The sequence below is a fragment of the Hibiscus syriacus genome, unplaced genomic scaffold (assembly GCF_006381635.1).
Source record: "Hibiscus syriacus cultivar Baekdansim isolate YM2019G1 unplaced genomic scaffold, ASM638163v2 tig00111342_pilon, whole genome shotgun sequence".
Lineage (NCBI taxonomy): Eukaryota > Viridiplantae > Streptophyta > Magnoliopsida > Malvales > Malvaceae > Hibiscus > Hibiscus syriacus.
Genome location: NW_024063066.1, coordinates 1,198,164 through 1,221,764, shown reverse-complemented (window position 1 = coordinate 1,221,764; position 23,601 = coordinate 1,198,164). Strand labels below are relative to the sequence as shown.

Below are 23,601 nucleotides of genomic sequence, written 5' to 3'. Positions count from 1 at the left end.
TGACATAGGAGACAGGTGATGTCATGATTCTAAGCGTCAACAATCCAATTGAATCAGTGATCTTGGATTCAGAGGCATCTTTCCACTCCACCCCATGCCGAGAAATCATGGAGAACTATGTCAGTGGTGATTTTTGGAAGGTTCATCTAGCTGATGATGAAACCTTGAAGATCGTCGAAAAATAAGACATCCGATTAAAGTTGTCAAACCAGACCACCTGGACGCTGAAAGGAGTGAGACATATTCCTGGCCTCAAAAGAAATTTGATTTCTGTAGGACGACTTGATGGGGGAAGGATATAGCACAACCTTTTCAGGCTGTGAATGGAAGATTACCAAAGGAGCACTCGTCATTGCTCGTGGTAAGAAGACTGATACTCTCTATGTAACCTCAAATTTAGAGAATATCATTGCAGTAGCATATGCTGATAGAAAATCAAACATATGACACCAAAGGCTTGGCCATATGAGCGAGAAAGGGATGAAGACACTTTTGTCAAAAGGGAAGCTGCCGGATCTAAAGAATGTAGATGTCGGACTATGCGAGGATTGCATCTTTGGCAAACAAAAGAAAGTTAGTTTTGCAAAGATTGGCAAGACACCCAAGGTAGAAAAGTTAGAGTTGGTTCATACTGATGTATGGGGACCATCTCCAGTTCCATCCCTTGCAGGCTCACTATATTATGCCACCTTCATCGATGATTCTACAAGGAAGGTGTGGGTTTATTTTCTGAAGAAAAAATCAGAAGTCTTTGATACCTTCAGAAAATGGAAGGTCATGGTGGAAAATGAGACTGGTCTGAAAGTCAAGCGGTTGAGGTTTGATAATGGAGGAGAGTACAGAAATAGTACATTCAGAGATTTCTGTGCAAACAATGGGATCAAGATGGAGACAACAGTTCCCATGACACCGCAGCAGAGCGTATGAACAGAACCCTGAATGAACGTGCCAGAAGCATGAGGATACATGTCGTATTGCCCAAAATGTTATGGGCTGAAGCTATCAACACTGCAGCTTACCTGATCAACCGTGGGCCCTCAGTTCTCTTGGATGATGGAATACCAAAGGAATTTTGGAGCAAGAAAAAAATAAACCTTTCACACTTAAAGAAGTAAACTTGACGCCAAGTCCAACAAATGTGTCTTTGTTGGTTATGGTGTTGATGAGTTCGGTTACCGGTTTTGGGACTACGAAAATCAAAAGATCATCAAAAGCATAGACGTCATTTTCAATGAGAATGTGATGTATAAAGACAGGTCAGCCATAGAATTAAGTAGCTCCAATTCCGAAGCTGAAACAAAGGAATTTGCTGAGTTCGAAGAGATTTCTGGAAATGATGTTCATATCAGTCTTAAAGAAGTTCAAGAAGAACCAGGCACACCAGAACTGAGACGCTCATCCAGAATTCCTAAACCAACCTAGCGTCATTCGCCTGCTTTGCACTATTTGTTGATGACTGACAATGGTAAACCAGAGTGCTATGATGAAGCAATGCAGGTGGAGGATTCAGTCAAGTGGGAGTCTTCCATGAAAGATGAGATGGACTCACTTATGTCAAATCAGACGTGGGAATTAGCTGAATTACCACCAGGCAAGAAAGCGCTCCATAACAAGTGGATTTACAGGAACAAAGAAGAGCACGATGGGAACAAACGCTACAAAGCAAGATTGGTTGTCAAAGGTTTTCAACAAAAAGAAGGTATTGACTACAATGAAATTTTCTCTCCAGTCGTGAAAGTGTCTACAATCAGACTGGTGTTGAAAATTGTAGCTGCAGAAAATCTACATCTTGAGCAGTTAGATGTGAAGACAACTTTCTCATGGTGATTTGGAGGAAGAAATCTATATAAGGCAGCCAGAAGGCTTCATAAAGGCAGACAAAAAAAACCTGGTATGCAGGTTGAAGAAGAGCTTGTATGGTTTAAAACAAGCTCCTAGATAGTGGTACAAGAAGTTCGATAGTTTCATGAGTAGCAATGGTTTTACCAGATGCCAAGCAGATCATTGTTGCTACATCAAGAGGTTCGAAAACAGCTTCATTATTTTATTATTGTATGTTAATGACATGCTCGTTGCAGGCTCAGACATGTAAGAGATTATACACTTGAAGCAAAAATTATCGAAGCAGTTTGCTATTAAAGATCTGGGCGCTGCAAAGCAGATTCTTGGGATGAGGATTAAGAGAGACACAAAGTCGGGGACTTTGATGTTATCACAGGCTGAGTACATCAACAATGTACTCTTCAGGTTCAACATGCAAGATTCTAAACCAGTAAGTACACCTTTAGGTGTTCATTTCATACTCTCCAAAAAACAGTCACCAAAGACGGAGGAAGAACGTGCACACATGGTGAAGGTGTCGTATGCCTCATCAATTGGAAGTCTGATGTATGCCATGGTTTGTACCATACCAGATATTGCTCAAGCAGTGGGAGCTGTTAGCAGGTATATGAATAATCTGGATAAGGTACACTGAGAAGCAGTCGAATGGATCCTCAGATATCTACGGGGTACTATAAACAAATCACTTTGTTTCAAAGGTGGAGATACTATACTGACAGGCTATGTAGATGATGACTTAGCCGGAAATGTTGACATCAGAAGGAGCACTACAGGGTATGTCTATACTCTAGGAGGAACCACGGTAAGTTGGGTTTCTCAACTACAGAAGATAGTTGCTCTCTCCACAACTGAAGCAGAATATGTCGTTGTTACGGAAGCCAGCAAGGAGATGATTTGATTCCAAAGTTTCTTGGAAGAGTTAGGCAAGAAACAAGAAAACAATTTCTTGTATAGTTGTATTACGATAGTCAAAGTGCTATCCATTTAGCGAAGAATCCGTTTTTTCATTCCAGGACGAAGCACATACACTTACGATATCATTTTATCCGGTCTCTTCTGGAAGATGGGATTTTGAAACTTGAAAAGATTTGTGGGCCTCAAAATCCAACAGACATGTTAACAAAGACGGTGACTACGGATAAACTGAAGTTGTGTTCAGCTCCAGTTGGCATGCTAGAGTAACAAGACCAGAAATGATGATGCATTGATCGAGGTGTGAAGACAGATTAAAATCAGTCTTCAAGTGGGAGATTGTTGAACGTGAAAGTCGTATAAGGGGGGAGTGATTTTCAACAAAGGGGGCCCCAATTTTTTATTTATTTTGTAATAGGGTTAATTATATTTTAGTCCCTGGATACTTTAGGGTATTTACAAGATTAGTCATTAAACTTCAGCTATAAATACTCTAGCCCATTTAGCTTCAAAATCATCCCAAATCATTTCTTTCTCCCAATACTAGAGAGTTTTCTTGTGAGTAGTAAGTGTTTTGTAAACACCTGTAAATTTTCTCTCTTAGTTATTTATGAATTTACGATATTTATTATAGTGACTTGAAATTTATCACGTCGAAATGATGAGTTTTAATAAAATATATTTTTATTCAAAATTTTTATTCCGATATGATAAATTCTAATAAAAATTTATATTTGATTGGAGTCGTCACGTTAATGTGACAAGTTTAAATAAAAATATTATTTTAGAAAGTATCGACATCGTTTTTCGCCCAGGCAGGGAAAAGACCGATACCGACTCGAGGGTTTTCTCTTTGAAAAGAAATTTCGAAATGTAAGGAGTCACCACCAATCATTTAAGGTGCGATTGGAACACCATGAAAACCTGGTGATTTTAATAAAATATTTTTTTATCAGAATACTGAGTTTTAAGGTCTGCGAAAATCCAGAAATCGGGTTCGGGAATCAGTTACGTGTGGAGAAGGTTTAGCACCCCACAAGCGCCTAAAAATTAGTACATAGTTGATTACCCTATATTTAAAATTAGAAAATTTTGAGTTCGATCTTTATTAAATTTAAAAATCATTATGGATGCAAAAAGTTAAAAAAGGTATTCGTTTATTAAGGTCGATAGCATTCGTCTCCTAGCATAAACGCAGGAGATCGACTATTGTGCCTAATAACCGAACGTCGCCTTAATTTTAAAAATCATGATTTGATCTTTAAAAAGGAAGTCGACCTATTTCAAGAATCACATGTATCACCACATGTATCACCTGAGCATACTTACGAGAGATATATCATTAATTCCCTAATACGTAAATGATTAAACAAAAAAAAGCTTATAAATACATACATCACTTCCTTCTATATTTGGTTATCTTTACAAAGAAGAAAAGAAATACTCCAAGGTGTTCTATTACAAATACAATAGAAATTCAAGTTATATTAAGTAATAAATAATCTAAACAAAAATAAAAAAATAAAAAAATAAAAGAAATAAAGTTTGTCATCCAATCCATTTCCTTTTAGGGAGATTAAACGTAATCACCACCGTTCATCATGACCTGAGTGATGAGGTCCACATTAAGTAGTAACCGTCTCTTGTTTAGTTCGTCTGTTACCGTGTATATATATATAGAGAGAGAGAGATCGTCAAAAGTCGTCTTAATGGGGAAAAGTTGCAATTAAGCTGCTAAAAAGACAAAAATCAACAAGGTAAGTTTGCTCTTTGGATATAGTTTTTCATTTTTGACTTCCTTTGGCAGCTTGTTGGTGAAATTTGATTTGATGTTTCAAATAGAAATTTTTACCCGATTGCTTATTATTTTTGGGTAAATTTCAGTTTTTGGAAATATGGGTTTGTTTATTTATTTATAATCCAAAGTGCCCTTCTTCTCCTCCAAACCCACCATTGCCTCTCTCTGATTTCTCAGGTCAAGCTCTTACTTTCTGTAAAGGAATGATTTTTTTTAATGATTTGAGAATTGGATAATATGAGTAGTTTGGTCTTAACAAATTGCATTATTCTTTTGGCTTCTGGTAGTTTTTACCTGATAACTTAATGAGTGTAGCTTAGATGTTTTGCTTGATTTCGGTTTCTTTATCATTTATGCTTAAGGGTATGTTTGCCTGCCAAGAATTGGGGAGGAAGGAATAAGAACATAAACTGGGTAGGATTTATATGATGTTTGATTTGGCGTAAATATGATGAAAAATAGGGCATTTATGTATGTATGTATGTATGTTTTATTCAATCTTCCCTGCTATCTTGTTAATGGTTTAGAATCTACCTTTCTCCTTCAGTTATGTGAAGAACAGGTTAGAGCATTGGTGGCTCAGTCAGAATGGATTCTTGCAACTGCATTGAGCCACAATGGCCACCAGATGACCTCTTAATGAAATATTCATATATTTCCGACTTCTTTATCGCTCTTGCTTATTTCTTGATCCATATATATACGTTTGTTTATATATATATACGTTTGTTTATATATATATACTTTTGTTTTCCTTAACACTATTTTCTTTTTGGCTCATTATTATGTTTTTAACTTAATTTCGTTATATCATGCCTTGAATTGTGGACTCGTATTGAGTTTTGGGACTGATTGGTTGCATACATATATATTGTTTTTTTTTGCAGGTTTTACCTTTATCCCACTACTTACCATATCTCATAAACGACATCGATCATTTTCCTCTCGTGCTAATCTGCCTCCTAACCCTCCGCCAAATCCTAATCTCAATCAAAATGAAATGACCATTGTGAATTCGTGTTTTAATGAACCAAATCGTCATAACCTCTATTCACGATATCTTAATCATTTCGAATTTTATGCCCTTAGGGGTGAGCGTCTCCCTTCCGTTCCGGCAATGAACGCCATCAATTTTAAATACCTTCCACGTTTCAAAGCTTGGAAATTTGATAACACGTTCAAAGTCAAACCTGTCGTTTATCATCAACTCGTCCGCATTTTCTATTCCAATGCGGTTTGTGTCCAAAACGAAGCTCGTACTCATATAGAAAGTATTCACTCCTATCTCTTGGGGGAATACATTACTCTTGACTCCGACTCCATCGCCTGTGCTTTTGGCCTTGAAAACACCGGGATTGGTAATGAGCGAGACACTGTCCCTTCCACCTTAGCAGTAGGGCAGAGCGCTAGCGTCTTTGATTTTCATGAGAGATTCCTTCACTTGATCATCTCTTGGTGGTTTCGACCATCCGGAGGAAGATATTCCTCTCTCCGTAGCAATGACATTTTGGTGGATTCATTGTTTTTAAGAAAATAAAAGAATTAACCTTGCTCAAATCATCTTCAATGAACTAGTGGACATCGTTAACCATATTCCTTCTAAGAGGGTTGAATCTCTAGTTTATGGTTGTCTTCTTAGTAATTTCTTTATAAAAGCTGGTCTTAGAGTCGATCTTGATGTTGCTATCCCCTTGGGTACCAATATTGATCTCACCTCTCTTCGTAAGTCGGGATGGACTAAAGTTGGAGACAATTGGGAAAGGAAAGCAAAAGAGGCGCCTGATGCAAGTTCATCTCGAGCGGCTCCGGCTCCAATTCCACCTCAAGATGATGATGTTATACATGACGTTGATGATCCAGTCGTTCCTGACGAGCCTCCTAGCACTAGTGGTGAGATGCCTCATTACCTTCAGTCCATGATGACGATTTTGGACTTGAGGTTTGTCTCTATAGAGTCCCACTTTACTGCTTTGGGGACTCAGGTGTCCGAGATCGCTTCTCAACAGTTGGTGTTGCAAGCGATGCATATGGATTCCCGACGAGACATCCTCGCTCGATTCGACATGGTGACAGATAGGCTCAACTCTCTCTCTCGAAACCTTGCTTCTTTCCGCGCACCTCCTTCGGATCCTGATCCTCCGTCAGATGCATGATGATATTGCTTTGCTATTTGCTTTTTTGTTGGTGTTGCAATGTCATACTTTGAACTTACAATTTCGTGTGATTTGCTTAGACTTTGATATTTTGGATTTGGTATTTCTTTTATGTTTTGGATTATTTGATATATTATTCCGCGTGTCTTCAGCCATGTTTCCTTTTATTGTGACCATGCCCGCTGCATATGTATATTAATTATGTTGACTAACTTGTTTGGCCCTTTTGATCTTCAAAGCTTTGTTATTTATCTTGTTTATTTCGAAACTTGTCTTTTTGATTTAGCAAAAAGATGGAGAAATGTTAGAGTTAGGGAGAGTATTTTTTCAAGAAAATCTTAAAATTCTAAAATGTTTTGTTATATAAAAAAGGAGGAAATTGTTGAAAACACTTTGATATTTCGATATACCAAAAATTGTTAAATAGTTTGTTACAAATTTTAAGATTATATTCGATTCAATCATTCGAACATGTAAATTATACTTTAAATTTAAAAGGTCAATACTACTCATCACTCTACTGAAAAATTGAGTCTTATATTGGAAATATTTTTGAAATAATTTTTACTAAGGGTTTCGAACTTCAATCGAGTCAAAAATGATTTTTAAGCGTAGTAGTACCGATACTACTAGAACAGTATCGATACTGTTCAATAAATATCGATACAAATATCGATGCCAAAGCCCAAAATGATGCAGTAGTACTGATATTGCTAAGGCAGTACCGATACTATCAAAATAGAATATTAAAATGGTACCGATAATATATACAATAATGATACTACTTAATATAGTAATACCGATACTCTTAGTGGTGGTACCGATACTACCTTTTTGATTTTGAATCCATCAAAATTTCAGTATACTAAAATGGTATCGATACTATGTACAGTATCGATACTATTAAATATAGTAGTGACGATATCATTTTGACAGTATTGATACTAGAGTTTCCAAACAGTTAAATTTTTGTATTTAATGTAGAGAGTATAGATATTGAGAGATCGAGTACCGATACTACAAGCTTATAGACATCATTTAATGCGGGAAACTACCTCGCAACGACTCTATTCACTCCCCCAACGACTATATTCGCTCACACAACAACTCAAACGGTTGGAATTGAATGGAAAAGTATAAAAATAAGATCTCAAATCATTGTGAAGATAAGAGACAAAAGATAAAGCCAAAAACAACAAATTTGAGCCAAATTAAGTCAACATTTTTTCAATATTCCTTTTGGTTTCAAAGAATTTTTCTTGTGCTCATTTGTATTCATTTCTCAAGTGTTTTGATTTATTCTTGAATTGTGCAAACACATTCCTAGCGAGAATTTTATAAGCGAATTTTATAAGCTTGTAATTTGTAATTTTCTCTTTGAGAGATTGTCTCAAAATTTTGGGGTATAATTCTTGAGGGAGTTGTAAGGTTACACCTTATCCTCAAAGGTATATACAAATTAGTGAATTGTGGAAATACTTAGTGTGGATAGCGAAGATAGTGGATGTAGACTTTGGTTGATAAAGTCGAATCACTCTAAATTATTGTTTTCATTGTTTACATTCTGTCAAGCTTCCACCAAAATTTTTAATTACCAATTCACCCTCCTCTTGGCTATTTCATCCATTCGATTGACTCAACACGAACGAACATGAACAAGATTTTATATTCGCTTAATTAATTGAACGAACATGAACGAAGGTCTCTTTCGTTTATTTACGTTCGTGAACGTTCGGTAATTTGTTCATTTGTGTTCGTTCATTTATTTCCGTTTATGTTTGTTCGTTTATGTATGTTTATGTTTGTTCGTTTATGTATGTTTATGTTCGTGCATGTTCGTTCATTTATATTCAACCCAATCTCCATACCCATTTAAAATATTAAGATCCAATCATTAATATTTTAAAACCCAAGTAATTTTAAACTCAGATCAATTAAAGAAAATATAAATCATACCCATTTAAAATCCAAATAATTTTAGCTCTGAAGTTGTATGTTTTATTAATGAATAATGAGTTTTATGTGGTTATTGTTGTTGTTTTTTACATTTGTTTACGCTCATTTATTATGTCCGATGCAAGTTCGTTTATGTTCGTTGATGTTCATTTATTTGCATTTATTGTGTTTGTTTATGTTCGTTTACGTTCGTTCGTTTATTTTCGTTTACTATTTAAATAAACGAACATGAACAAGCTACATTCTTTAATAAACAAACACGAACAAGAAATTTTGTGTTCGTTTATTTGTTTAAAGTTAAACGAACGAACATGAACACCCATTAGTGTTCAAAGCCATTGCGTCTGTTAAAAAGCCTCACGTTTCATTAAATCTTGCTCCTGACTTACCTGAATATGCCGTTGGAGACGAAAAGTGCCTGATGCAAACGATTTTAGACATTGTTGGTAATGCTGTGAAGTTTTCAAAGGACGGAAGCATTTCGATCATGGCTTTTGTTGAAAAAGCAGAGTTACCAAGAGATTCTTGAACCCCTGAATTTTTCCCAATGCCTAGCGATAATCACTTTTATTTGCGAGTACAGGTTAGTTCCGTTGGTGTCATTTGTAATTGTTGTTTGTATCTTAGAGGTCGATGATGTTTACGCTTCTTGGCATCTGGTGTAGGTGAAAGATTCAGGCATTGGAATTAGCCCTAGGGATGGGCATGAGTCGGTTTTTTGGTCCACCTGATCCGACCCGAGAGCAAGAGAGCCTCTACCCGAGACCTAACTCGACCCGATCAAAACAAAATTTCACCCGATCCGACCTGAATATATGACATAGAAATCCGACCCGATCCGAAATAATAATAAAAATATATTTTTATTTAATAAAAATAGTGACTTAATTGAAAAAATTATATATAAATGGGTATTATTGTAAAATGGTTGACCCTTGTTCCCATATGTAATGAGGTAAGAGGGAGGTAAGATAGTAGACTGACCCCCAACACCAGATTGAGAGCAGCTTCCGTAGGAGATATCCGAATTATGAAATGTCCTCCGTGGGACTCGATCCCACGACCTCAAGGTTAAGAACCTTGTGCTCTACCAACTGAGCTGGATGGTCAATTATTCCTAAATATATAAGGTAAAATTATATATTTTTTCTATGTCAGGTCGGGTCGGATATTTTTTTCACCCTAAACCCGAATCCGACCCGAACCCGAATTTTTTTATAGAAAAACTCGACCCGATCGAACCAGTTTCATTTGAACTTCCAACCCAAAGAGAAATATTATATTGCAACCACTAAGAAATGTTAGAAGTCAATGAACTTAGAAATTGATTAAAATAATGTTTATAATTTAGAGGAGAAGAAAAAAAAAACAATTAATCGGAGAATTTCAGTTTTGAAATTTGGATTTTGAAGATAATGTAAATTGAGTAAAATTTATTTAGAAATATAATACTCATATAACTATTTTTTAAAAGTTTAAATGTATATTTTGTTTTTAAATTTAAATTAAATAATTTTGTTTCTGAATTTTTTTTGTATCAATTTTGCTTTCAGTTTTATTAATTCTATCTTTTGATCTTTAATGACTAACGAGACCATTCATTTTTATCCATGTGACCGTAACATTACGCGTTATTGCCACATGTTATTACTAGATAGACGTTAACGTATAACTTCCGTTAACGTGACAATATTATTGACATGGAAACTAATAAATTATTAATATTATAATTGATGCATCAACCAAGTTATCATAGTGGTTAAAAGAATAGTTATTATAATTAGAGGTTTTTAGGTTCGAGCATCAGCCTCCATAAATAGAGATGTTCGAATAATAAATTATCTTATAATCACTTTAGTTTAATAAAAAATATGTTAAGTTTTTAACGGTGGATAATAAAATACAATAAAAACTAAATTTAAAATATGATTTTGAAAAAAAATATTAAAATCAAAATGAATCAAAATCAATAATTTAAGTACTAAATATACAATTTACATAAAAATTAATATATCAATATAATAAAAATATACTTCATCATAAAAATAAAAGTAAAAAAAAAAAGTAAATATTTTTTTAGTTAAGAATCCAAAGGACAGTTGGGCCTCTTCCAGTTGGCTTGCTTTTGTACTTAACGTTCACTTTTAAGCTCTGAATCTTTGACAAAAAATGCCTACTTTTTTCAATTTCATGGCTAAGAAAAGCTCGAAAGATCCCATTGACGACCCACCCACTGCTTCATCTTCCTCTTCGTCTTCCTCAGAGGATACTTCAACCCAAACCCCACAATCCCAGAAAAACTCTACTCTCAATGTCAAGCCAGTCGCCACAAAACCCATGGAAGGAACCTCAAAGGCCAAAAAACCCAGATCCAAACCCTCATCGTCTCCCGTTAAGCCTGCCTCAATGAAACGACCCAGCGTGTCCGAGCAAGAACAAACGAAGGAATTGAAGCGGTCCAGGAAGAAAGCCGGCGAAGAAGGGTCCGGTTCTGTCGATGCTGTTGAGGAAGAGGAGGAGAATAAGACCGGAGAAGACGAAAAGAAGCAGCTTTTCCAACGACTGTTCAGCGACGACGACGAAATCGCCGTGCTGAAAGGTCTGTTAGATTTCCTGGCCACAAAAGGGGTTGACCCTTTTGCTGATACGAACGCCTTCCATGATTTTGTCAAGGGGTCGATCCATGCCGATGTTTCGAAAGCTCAGTTGATGTATAAGGTGAGGAGGTTGAGGAAGAAGTTAGAGAACAATGCTAGGAGGAGTAAGGACGGTGAGGATCGGACGTTTTCTAAGCCCCATGAACAGAAAAGCTTTGAATTGTCCAAAAGGATATGGGGTAAAGAAGGGATCATTAGAAAAATCGATACTTCAGCTGCAAAACCAAAGGGGAACGGCAAGGCATTGGATGCATTGAAAGCAGAGCCGGTTGCTTCAGCTGACGAGAAAGTGGATGATGGGGAGCCAATGGAGGTCGATATCAAGTGGCCCAAGAGTTCCGGTAGCTTGTTTGACAAGAAATCCGGTGTCGGTAGCTTGGAAGATGAAGTTTTGAAGCAAGGATTGGATATGGTTGGGGAAGAAAAGAGAGCATCTTTGAAGGAGAAATGGAGGAGATTGCAGATTGCTGAGTTGGAGCTGTTTTTGGAGAGGAATGAGTTGGTAATGGAACAGGCCAAATGGATGCTGGAATTTTATAAGTCTCAAGAAGCATAGTTGCAGCGCCTTTTCGGTTCATTGTCCTGCATTTATCACTATTGTGGGCAAATGGTCGCAATCGTGGTCACAGCGGGTATCGTGATTGTACAATAACGGTTTTGGATGCCGATAGAGAGCTGCTATTTTAATCACTGATAGGTTGTGGTCATTTGGTGTAGGATATGATTTGTGTTCATTGCTCAACAAGTTTCAAATTGTCTTTAGGTTTGCTTTAACATTGCAGTATCTGTATGAGTTTGCTGCTTTAATCTTAAGTCTTCAATCTGATGCTTGTATTTGCTCTATCTTAATCTTTAGTTTCAATTTCTCATGATATAATTGTCCCGACCCGTATTCGGATACGTATAATCATCAAAATATACCCAAAAAGAACTCTGCAACATAAGTGAAACTTGGCCAAATTTAGAAGAAATGCCCCTTAAATACCATATGTCCCCATACCCAATTAATAACACTACAACATAGTAAAGATCATCCTTAGTGGTTTTAGATTTTACAGTACTTTTGCAGGAACAATACTACCTACTGAGCATGAGATATGGCAGCCAGACCTGATGCAACGTTCGGAACGCATGACCGACAAAAACCGGAATGGTGAGCAACCATTTCAGAATGATTATAGGCGCTGCCGTTACAAAATACGATATTCGAAAGTGCTTCGGAGATGCAGAGTTTTATTTCTGGCTCTTCTTTTTCCATAAGTCCCCGAACATTTTAATCCCAGATCCTTTGCGCTTTCCAGTTCCGAAACCATCGTCCGTATCGTCACCTAAGCCTGGTGATCCAACATAACCTGCAAAAGCACCACCAGCTGGAGTCTCGAATACTCCACCAAAATGCTTATCCATTGAGCTAAATCGGTTCGAAATCCTCCCGTTCATTTCCTTGCCCCCGGAAAGAATAGCTGCTGCGGCATCGGCTGCTTTTCTCCACTGTTCAGTCTGTACCCTTAGCTTCTTCATCTCGGCTTCCAATGCTTCCTTTTGCTCTTCCACTGATTGGAGCTTTTCCTTCAATTGAGCTGCTTCTGTTTTACTTGCTGCCAGTTCCCCCCCTACTCGGCCCAACTTCAAAGTCATTTCTTCTTCCTTAGCTTTAGCACTCGAAATGTTCAAGGTCGCTTCATCGAGCAGCTTCTTCAGGTCCTCATTTTCTCGAGTAAACACACTATGCTCCTTTTCTTTCACTTCTAGCTTGGATTTCAACATACTTATCTCATCATTTTTCAAAGCCAATTCATGCAAAGAAGGTTTCTCTGGCTCGGATTCTTCCGGTGGTGCAGTAGATATATCTATTGCTTTGGTTTTTTCATCAGCTTGATCGACTTCCACCTTAGGATCAATTGCTGCTTTTTCCACCGGGACTTCGAAAACATCAGTTTCTCGTTGATTGTCTTCAGAAACCTCGTCTCTGACGCTGCAGTAGGATTTCTTAGAATCTCGAGTCTTCTTCGGAGAAATCTTTTCATTAGGCTCAATACGAGAGCTTTAGGCTTCTTGGTCTTATTTTCCAGCTCTTCTTGTGCTTCTTTCTTTGCAGCTTCCGCTGAAGCCAACTGGTCTTTCAGATTCTTCAGCTCTTCTTGTGCCTGCCCCAGTTGAGACTCCAAATCCGCAATGCGAGTGCCGAGCTTCCTCTGGTTCAATGGATCCGACTGGGGAGCACCTCTAGGCGAACGACGATCACCAACCTTGGGACTACTCCGATCAGTGATCGGTCGATGATGCAAAGGGTCGGAATCGGAACTCGACGACCTAACCTGATGTGTGCCTCGAGGAGACTGCCTTTGTGGCATTTCTGAGCTCGTAATCCTCATTAACAGAAATTACATATAAATCAGAAGAGCAAATAAGCATGTAACACGAACCAACATTATCCTACTAACAAACATGAACATGAACATGAACAAGAACAAGAACAAGCACAACATTCATTAGTTCAAGGCAGATTAGATTAGATTCTCACCTTGATCTTGGCATTTTTGTCCCTTGAAATTCAAAGAGTTTATGCTTGAAAACGAACCGCAGAGCTTGTAATCTTCTGCAGATTTTTTTTAAAGAGAAGAGAGTAGAAAGTCCTGCTGATGGCCAAAACAAACCACATATAATCAAAGCACCATCAAACAAGAAACATATCCACTAAAAATGCAAACAGAAGTTCCAAAAATAGTTCACTTTCCCTATATCCTATGCCTTTGATTCATTGTATATTTCTTTGCTGGTTTCCATGCCCTTTCTGGGGCAGTGCAAAAGCCATTTTTTCCCACAGTGGACAATTTATTAACCATGAACAATGTAAAAAACACATTAGAAAATATAAAATTTCCAAGGGTATTTTTGCAATTCAAGGTGATGTATGTATGATCAAAGATGTATGTATGATCAAAGGGAGGCCAGGGATGCATGCATGCTTTGAATTTGCCTCATGTCAGGATTCCTGAGTCAAAAAACATTGTCACGCGCCACCGTGAGCGTGGTGGTGAGTGAGATGAGGCAAATGCAAATGTTTTTGGCTTATTATGCAGACCATCGGACAAGGTTCTTAGTCTGCAAATTAGAAGGATTTGAAAACATATCAAATTCCAAAGAATTAATTCAGACATATCATATTAAAAAAAACCCAGTTTGAGAAACAGCATTTCTTGATCAAAATAACAACAAAAAAAGGAATAAACTTCAAAGCATTTTACAGCAGAAGCCAGCAATTGTTAGCTAAAAGAACCAACTTTTTGGATCAGATCTTTACATATATATATGGAGCTCCAAGTTGAAGTTGAACCCAGTTTTTACAAGCTATTTTCATGTAAGCATAGCAAAGAAAACAATGCATGGTCCATAACTGGATCCAAAATCGAAACTTTACTGCTTTTTTTCCTGGAGAGAAGAAAGCTAGCTTACCTTAAAGAATAAATGAAGAAACTTTAAGCCATGAGAGACCTGAGGAAGCTTTTAGTACTGAAATGCAAATCAATGGAGAAAGGAAAATGTCTTAAAAAATTTGTTTGAAGCAGAGAAAGAGAAGAGCATGGAGAGAAAGAAGGGTTCAAAAGTTTGAATAAAAGCTGCAAATGTGAAAGTGGCATATACTCCATTAATATCACTAGAGAGCTGAGGAAGCTTTTAGTACTGAAATGCAAATCAATGGAGAAAGGAAAATGTCTTAAAAAATTTGTTTGAAGCAATGAAGCAGAGAAAGAGTAGAGCATGGAGAGAGAAAGGTTCAAAAGTTTGAATAAAAGCTGCAAATGGGAAAGTGGCATATACCCCATTAATATCACTCACAAATAACAATAAATACATAAAAAAATTATCTAAAATTAATTAATCTATATAATTTGATGAGTTTGAATTTGAATGCTAAAGCTATAATTTCTTGTATTATTGTCGGATTATGATTGTTTTTTTTTATTAAAAGAAAGGGTAAAGTACACGAATAGTCTCCAAATTTTTAGATCATTTATACTTTAGTCACCAAACTTTTAAATATTATAATAAAATCATCAAATTTTTAATTCATTTTTATTTTGATTCCTACCATTACATCCGTTGATTTTTGTTGACATGACATTTAACCCGTTAATTTTCTGACATGGCAGTAGCTTCTTCTTCTCCTTCCTTTTTCTTTCTTTCTTCTTCTCACACACTTTCTTCAACCGCTAACATCACTAGAACTCTACAGTCTACCCTTGGAGCAGGATTTTAAAAAATGGTTCGTGATCGCGATTTCGACCGTGATATAGTGGTTTTGTCGTCTTCCGAGTTACTCGCAACGGCCGCAATAGCGTTCATGACGGTCGTAATAACGCCCGCGACGGTCGCAATCACGGTAAATTCGAAATAACTGAAAACGCGATCGTGACCGCGATTTGAAACCCTACCTTGGAGCATAGAGAATACTATAGAACATAAAGGAACATACAGATTTGATCAAAAAGATATTGCAACCTATAAGATTAATTAGCTAAACATGCAACCAAACGCTTGGATATTAAAATAGACAGTGATTCAGCTACAAATGGGGCAAAGGACCAAACCGTTCTCATTACAGTCCGTACACCTGACCACCGTCAATCCGTCATGTTCCTCCCCGACTCTTGTGTCCCCGCCCTAACCCTTAATTAAATCCCCAAAACAACCTTGGTCCACCATCCTCATGACTTCCTCCGCTCCCCCAACGTGCCTCCCCTTAATGAAAACCTGAGGCGGTGTCGCTTGGTTTGTCCCTTTAAATATTTCCCATAACTCTTCCTTGAAGCTCTCGAATTTGTCGAGCGGCGATGATTTCAAAACAACTTCACTTCCGGGATCGTATTTGTTTAGCGGTGAAGAACTCGAAAAATGAGTCTTCGTGGCGGTGCCTTTTTTGTTTAAATTAGGATCGGCGTTTTCCTTTTCGGGGAGCGTTGTGTTTGAAAAACGGAAGCTCTCGGCCTGGAATTTCTCTAGCAGCGAAGATCGTGAGACCCGCGGCTTTGGAACGCTGCCGCTTTGAGAGAAACGGAAGCTATCGGCATCGAGTTCAGACATGAGCTCCCAAGAGTTAATGATCTCAGGTCGGGCAGGGACGAGTCTGGGCTCTGACCAGAGTGATTTGGACTCACTGAAGGTGGATTCGGAGGTGAAAGATGGCTCTGGAGGTCAAAGATACAAGCAATTTCTTTTTCCTGAGCTTGGGGAGAATGAGAGTCAGAGAAAGAGGAAAGAAGGAAGTTTTGAAACTAGAATCTCCACGCTACACCCTAAATGACAAGGCTTTGAATCTGAGATTTAATTGAGAAAGTGTGTGTGAAGAAGAAAAAGAAAGAAGGAAGAAGGATGGAGGAGAGGAAGCTGCTGCCACGTCAGAAAATTAACGGGATTAGATGTCACGTCAGCAAAAGTTAAACGGTAGGATCAAAATGAAAACGAACTAAAAATTTGATGATTGTATTGCAAATATCAAAAGTTAGGTGACCAAAACGTAATAGTATTAAAGGTTTAGAGACTATTTACATATTTTACCCTAAAAGAAATTGAAGGGAAAAGGACGAGAGTGTAATTTTGTGGGAAAATATTGGTAGTAGAATCTTGGAAATCCCAACCTGTATCTTCAACCCTTGTCTTTGTCTCTTTTCAAATCTTCAACCCTTTCTTATTTTATTTTTCTTCTTTCTCTTATCACTGTGCATGCGCTTGCACTTTATATATGAACTTTATTAATTATCCAGCAATTTTGGTATTTATATTGTAATATTATAAATTTTAATATTTGTATCTAAATAACAAGATTTTTATACAAATTAAGCGATTTTATTGATTAAAATATGAATGTTGTTTAAAGATTCCAGATTTGGACAAGTTATTCGAACGAATGTTTGAACGTTTATTATGAAATAATTAAAAATCTTTTAAATATATACATTATTTTATAATCATTTTAATCTAATTAAATAATAATAATGAGATTTCATGGAGTTGTTACGCAACTTGTCCCTAAATGGTAAAGTTACGATTAATATATATATATATATATAATCATTTCTTTATAAAAATAAATATTTTTTATACTTTTAACTGATGTAAAAAATTATCATTTTCAATATCATTTGTATCCATTATAAATATCGACGAATTCATCTCATCTTCATTACACTTCTATCATAATTTTTTTTTCAAAATCTTTTTAAAATTCACAAAAATGAACACAACAATTTTTTTAATTTTAAAAAAAAATTGAGGCTTTTATAGATATAAAAAATTTAAGATGTTTGTTCGAAAATTAAATGATAAAATATAATCTTCAATAAATATACCAAAGGCTCTTGTTAATAAAAATGGTTTTTTAGTAATACTTTAAAATCATGTTATTTTATACAACGGGTTAGTTCAAGTAGTAAGTAATTTGATATCGCTTAAGTAATGTCTCGAGTTCGAGTCATTGTGTATGCAGAAAATCCTCGATGGGAGACTCATCTACCAAAGTCAGGTGTACGACGCGAGATGATTCAAATTAATCTGGGCAAAGCATAAAATCGGAGGACGATATATTATTTTCTTTCAATTAAATTCCTATTTTTATGGATAAAAATAATATTTTTTAATAAATATATTATTTCGAGTTGGGTCGGGTTTGGATTTTATCTCAAAAAATAAGATCGGATTCCGGGGTCAGGTGTATATTTTTCAGGTCGGTGGAAGATTTATAATTTTTTAACGGATCGGGTAGACCAAAAATCCGACCCGACCCATGCTCATCCCTAGATAAATTCAATGGTGATCTAATCATAAATACTTGTATTCAATAATAAAATATTTTTCTATTAACCGAGTGACCTCAATGGTAAAATCACTGTTATTATTCATTGATGTCCCGAGTTTGAGCACCAGTAATGTAAGGGGTATGAGCGTGTAATGCCAAATTGTTGAGAATATTCTTTGAATTGATATTGCATTGTACTTATCGCATATTAATAATAATAATAATTGTCAACTTACGGGACATTGATATTGCATTGATGTAAGGGGTTTGAGCACCATTTTACTTATGGGACGTGTTAGAGAATTTTATTCATATGTATATTCGGTTCACAATTTACGATAATGAGTGTCAACTGAGAGTTTTTAACCATATAATCTAGAAATTGTTGATGATTTATTGAAATTATTGAAAGTTCGAAAATATTTTTACCGTTAGTTAACCTATATCATCATCACCAAATGTAGGAATAGCAACGACGGTGGCACCGCCGCCTAAAGGAACTGAAGCCAACTTCTCCCTTCTAGATGTAATTAGCTTGGCGATACCTTTACCTTTGACTTGAGACAATAGAGACTCTATCCTATCATCATCATCCTCCTCGACTCCAATAGATCTGAGAATATCCTTCAGATCATCAGTAGAAGAGCCAAGGTTTCCTCCCAGGACGACAAGCAAATAGGCAACGATCACCTTCATTAGAGCATTGCATCTACTTGGCTGAAATTCTGAAAACACTTGCACTGGACAATGAAAAGATGCATCTTCCATGGATTTTCGAACTTTTTGCCACAAGAGTTTCAAATTTGCTTCTTTAACTTTCATCAATTTCTGAGATTTTTTTGTTAAATTTTATTGATTTTTGATTTTGTAATGCCATCTTAAGAAACATGGTATTTTTTATGAATACTTCGAAAGCTAATTGCATGTGGAAGGGGGCTGTTTATGAGGAAATTGAGTGAGTTTTCGGTTTCTTTTTTTACAGAGCAAGAAGAGTAGAAAAAAGTGCAGGAAATAATTGAGAAAGGATTTTTTTCCTTGAAAGAATATCAATAATGTTCACGGTACATTCTCGTTATTGTCATGGTGTGTAAAAAAGCACCATTGCAGCAGCCATAAAAACTATGGCTTATTATCTCACTCCATCCTCCACCACAAATCATCCGCCGGAGGCATCTCCTTTAGCAGCCTTTCGAACTCCTTGAACGACAAGTTTTTCATCAACGCCGCCGACTCCCCCGACCTAGATGAAGCACTCCCAACCCCGGCAGCGGCCTGTTCTTTTTTGTTTATCTGATCTTCATGGTAAAACCGGCTCCTCCGACTCGGCGGATTGCTTGTAACTTCCGAATCTTTTCCGGTCAGCTCTTGCACGATGGACTTAAAGCTCGTGGCATCCGTCTCGACATACTCGGTGTTGATGATCACCACCTTCACCGGTTCTCCTCCGTTCGACATATCGAAAGAAGAATTAAAAGAAACCAATAATCCAATTATGCTAGAGGAGTAAAGGGTAGCTTTTGTTTTATGATTTTGTGTTGGTGTATGCTGTTTCCATATAGATATATAGAGAGATGAGACTATTTGACCGTTATGTTTAGAGGCAGTCTAGAAGGACCAATTATTTTTTTATTGGATTCAATGGCACATGAGAGGAAATTGCATGTTGAAATGCGTTGCATTTGTACGTATGTATACGATTACGAGGTCAGTCAAAGGGCACATGCGTGATGCATGCCATTGTGGACCCTGCATGGCCCCTTCTGCTTTTACGTTTATGCATTCTTTCAAGTTTCGGCCTCAATTTCTGTGGTTGATGAAGGAAGGAGAGAATTGGACGTAGCTCTGGTTAATCACGTTACGTAAATGATTAAAAATTAATCTCTTGTGAAAGACATAAAGTTCTGATATTTTTGTGATTATGATCGAGAAATACTAAGAGACTTAATTATTGTCGGATTCATTTCGATCACCGATATTTTGATTTAATCAATCAAACCACTCAATTATTTAAATAATTCAATCAAGTTATTGCCCGTTAACTTTTAATGGGTGAGGTGAGAAGCCAGTTAAAAAACTTGGTATAATTGCATATTTACTCCCTAATATTTATATATTCTATCATTTTAGTCATAATATAAGGTGGTATCCCAAGTTTGATTCCACACCGGTGTATGCTCTTTTCCCTTTATTTTCTCTCTTTAATATAGTGGTGACACGTGTTATCACCTTATTGATGAGAAAATCATTAGATTAAATAAATGAAATTAAAGAAAATATCCTCTAATTAGGTAGTGATATGTGTTACGATTTCATTAGTGATTAAATTTATTTTAATTGAATTAAATTGTGACTAAAATTATATAATGTATAAATAATGAAGATTAAATATGCAACTATATCAAGTTTTTTTTACAACCACACTACCTCTTCAGTTAGAAATTAACGGACAAGGACTTTATCAAAGCATTTAAATAGTCGAACGGTCTGATTGATTAAATCGAAACATCGATACTCAGAATACAATCTAACAATAATATAAATAAAATCTGACAATAATTAAATGGTCACATGAGTAGGTTTACCAAAATAATTATAATCATATGGTTGGTGGTTATAAAGTTTATGTCACTTGAGGTTCAAGTAATATAAAATATAGTTGTTCCTTCTGCTAATATTAGAAAATGGCAAAAATGATTTGAAGTTTGACCAGAAATGGATCAGAAAAGGTCACTTTTGGCTTTAGCTTGGTCTCTTTTTCTTATTTTATGAGCACGTTTTCATATAAAATCAGTAACTGTGCATGATTTGACTCTAGAGATTTTATTCAAATTTTAATTTCATTATACACATATTAATATGGATAATAAAATAAAAACTATATATATAATGGACCAACTCATATTATTTTTTTAATTAAATCCTTAATTAATACCGAGTCATGTTGGATTTATGCTCTAGAAAATCAAGTCAGATGAAGAATATATATTTTTCGAATTAGATCGAGTAAGATGTAGGATATAAATTTTTTTAGTCTGATCGAGTTCGTATGGAGAGTGCATTTTTTGGGTTAGATTAAGTTGACCTTAACCCGACCCATCGTCATCCCTGGATACATACATACATGGATGAGAGATGATTTAGGGTTTTTTCAAGGATTATTAGATCGATTTGATTGAATTAGGTTAACTCTAGGGTGGTTTGTTAATTTTGATGGGTGATTAATTCATTATTTATTTACGTTGTTGGACCCATTAATTAGTGAGGGAAAGAGAAAGGAAGAAAATGATAGTTGCCAAGCTTGACCGCTGTTGGGATAGGGACAATATCAAATTTAACTTATTGAGTTTTAGAATGGGTCATTATCCCCCATATAATCAAATTTATATTTGTTAATCTCGATCTTTGACACACTTTTTTTCTGTTATTTTGATATATTTTAATTGTTTTTGTCAGTTGTTTGATAACTTTTTTATTTTTTTCTTTCATGATTAGATTTGATATTACCGTCATTAACTGAGGTGATATTTATTTGTTATCATATCGATTTTCTCTATTTTAGACTCTCGGGGCTTGGATTAATTTTAGATTTATTATTTACGTTCATAGATAGTTTCTTATGATGTTTGGCTCTAATTTGCGTCGGTAGTCTTTCATTAGTTTGATTTCATATTACAGTTCGTGTACCAGTGTAGTCAGATTTATTAATATCTATCTTTTGTTCGAATTTATTTTGGGGCTTTTCAACTTTTTCTTGTATGATCTTTATATGATCTTAAGTGGTTAATATATTTGTGTCAATAGTTATAAGAGAACATTTTAATCATGTGTTTAATTTACATTTAATTTATGACTATGATTGTAAATCATAATTATAATTTTAGCTATTTTTTATTTTTAATAAAAATAATTATTTTTATTTTTTTAAATAATCTATTTCAATAATTTAAAATTGTGTATCACCACCCTTTCCTCACACTAGTAGGTGGGATTGTCGAAACTCGAATCGACTAGAAAAAATAATAATCACCGACCGTTCATACAAACAAACAAACGAAAGGAAATCGCTTTTATATATATATATATATATCAAAGGGTGTAGAGTTATCAATTTCGACTTTTTACGAAGACATGTCATCCTGTAACAAGACATTAAGCAAAGGTTATAGCAAAACATAGGTTTCAACTAATAATGGATAACAGCTCCTGGAGATTATCAACTAATATCAGAGTAGTCTGATGGCTGAAGTCGAGTTTATCGCAGAAACATAGGTTTCAAGGTACCATAAACATAATCTGAAATAATTTGAGCCCAGGTCCTGAAAATATGAACTTACCATGACAAATTCAACAAAAGCAATTCGAGTTGAATGCACATTATCCCCTAAAAGCCTCAATCGAGTGACCTGAGAATTAAAAGAAAAACAATGTCGACCTTCGGAACCTCTTATCTTTAGGGTGCGTTTGATTCACGGAATGTAGATTACCAGTGGGAATGTAAGATTATCAGGGAATAGGATTACTGAGAATGTTGTATTTTGTGTTTGGTTGACTTAGCAAGAATGTAAGATTAACGTGTTTAGCTAAATGAATAAAAGATTATTATAATGTATATTTGACCAAATTGTCCTTATTAGATATTTGTTTTTTAACAAGTTGGAAAATATTTATATATTTTCTTTAAAAGATTTAAATTCGTAAAATTTATATAATTTTTTTTTACAAAATTTAAAATATAAAAAGGTTTAATGAAAGGGTAAAATTTTATTTTAACCCTAAACTTCATATAAAATTTCAATTATAGATTTTTTTTGTAAATCTAAAATAGTTTAAGGATAAATTTGTAATTTAACCTTCGTAAAATTTTTATTATTCAATGACAGAAGAATGATATTTTTGAAAGAAAAAAAATTTAAGGGCATTTTAATCCAAAACGTCAGTAATCCAACAATAACTAAGGAAATGGAGGTAATGACATTCCCGATAATATACCAAAAAAACTCACTATTGGTAATCTTATATTACCAGGAATGAGATTCCAGGACTAATCAAACGGGAGAATGTAGATTCTATTCCCATGGGAATCCCACATTCACTAATCCAAACGCCCCCTTAGTCTTAGTAAAAAACAGATAGAAAAAGGACATGCATGGTATCGATGCGATACTAACCTCACCACAGGCTGATTCAAAGAAATTCTTCACTTCAGCTTGAGAAACCTTCAAATAAAGTAAAAATGTTCTAGAGGATGAAGTTGTGCAAGAAGCAGCATCAGTCACTGAGGAACAAACAGAATAATAAACAAAAACTTTAAAACCAACATTTTAACTCACTTGTCCACAATTACTAAATAAGCCAACAAGTTGCTCATCAGTGACCTGAAAGAGGCAATTTTTCGAAAGTGACTTCACCGAATCAGAACGAAACCATTACTATTGTACACGTAACAACATTACACATAAGTCTTCTAAGAACAATCAGCTCAGGTCA

The 23,601-nt window shown here is 35.5% G+C and overlaps 5 protein-coding genes and 1 pseudogene across 5 annotated transcripts in view; 2 read left to right on the top strand and 4 right to left on the bottom strand.

Annotated features, from left to right (window-relative positions):
* Positions 1-8,104: 8,104 nt before the first annotated feature.
* LOC120159141 (VQ motif-containing protein 1-like) lies at positions 8,105-19,644 on the bottom strand. Its single transcript, XM_039169794.1, has 2 exons — positions 19,235-19,644; positions 8,105-8,116 (listed from the first exon to the last, which is right to left on the bottom strand). The coding sequence occupies exon 1, from the start codon at positions 19,567-19,569 to the stop codon at positions 19,249-19,251; it is 321 nt and encodes a 106-aa protein (XP_039025725.1). The 5' UTR covers positions 19,570-19,644; the 3' UTR covers positions 8,105-8,116; positions 19,235-19,248.
* On the top strand, positions 10,825-12,064 carry LOC120159137 (GLABROUS1 enhancer-binding protein-like). Its single transcript, XM_039169791.1, has one exon. It carries the CDS (start codon positions 10,831-10,833, stop codon positions 11,872-11,874), a length of 1,044 nt encoding a protein of 347 aa, XP_039025722.1. The 5' UTR covers positions 10,825-10,830; the 3' UTR covers positions 11,875-12,064.
* LOC120159136 lies at positions 12,347-22,895 on the bottom strand (annotated as a pseudogene).
* LOC120159134 (ubiquitin carboxyl-terminal hydrolase 15-like) overlaps positions 13,931-23,601 on the top strand; it is a 23,354-nt gene continuing 13,683 nt past the window's right edge. The window contains exon 1 of the mRNA XM_039169789.1: positions 13,931-13,944. The gene's annotated coding sequence lies outside the window, so the exon portion shown is untranslated. The remainder of the gene's footprint in view (positions 13,945-23,601) is intronic.
* LOC120159213 lies at positions 15,576-16,403 on the bottom strand. Its single transcript, XM_039169850.1, has 2 exons — positions 16,013-16,403; positions 15,576-15,772 (listed from the first exon to the last, which is right to left on the bottom strand). Exons 1-2 carry the CDS (start codon positions 16,401-16,403, stop codon positions 15,576-15,578), a joined length of 588 nt encoding a protein of 195 aa, XP_039025781.1.
* LOC120159212 (receptor-like protein 34) overlaps positions 22,233-23,601 on the bottom strand; it is a 5,879-nt gene continuing 4,510 nt past the window's right edge. Inside the window, exons 5-7 of the mRNA XM_039169849.1 lie at positions 23,283-23,389; positions 22,449-22,517; positions 22,233-22,250 (exon numbers count right to left, since the gene is read on the bottom strand). Of these exons, the coding sequence (XP_039025780.1) occupies positions 22,233-22,250; positions 22,449-22,517; positions 23,283-23,389 (194 nt within the window). The remainder of the gene's footprint in view (positions 22,251-22,448; positions 22,518-23,282; positions 23,390-23,601) is intronic.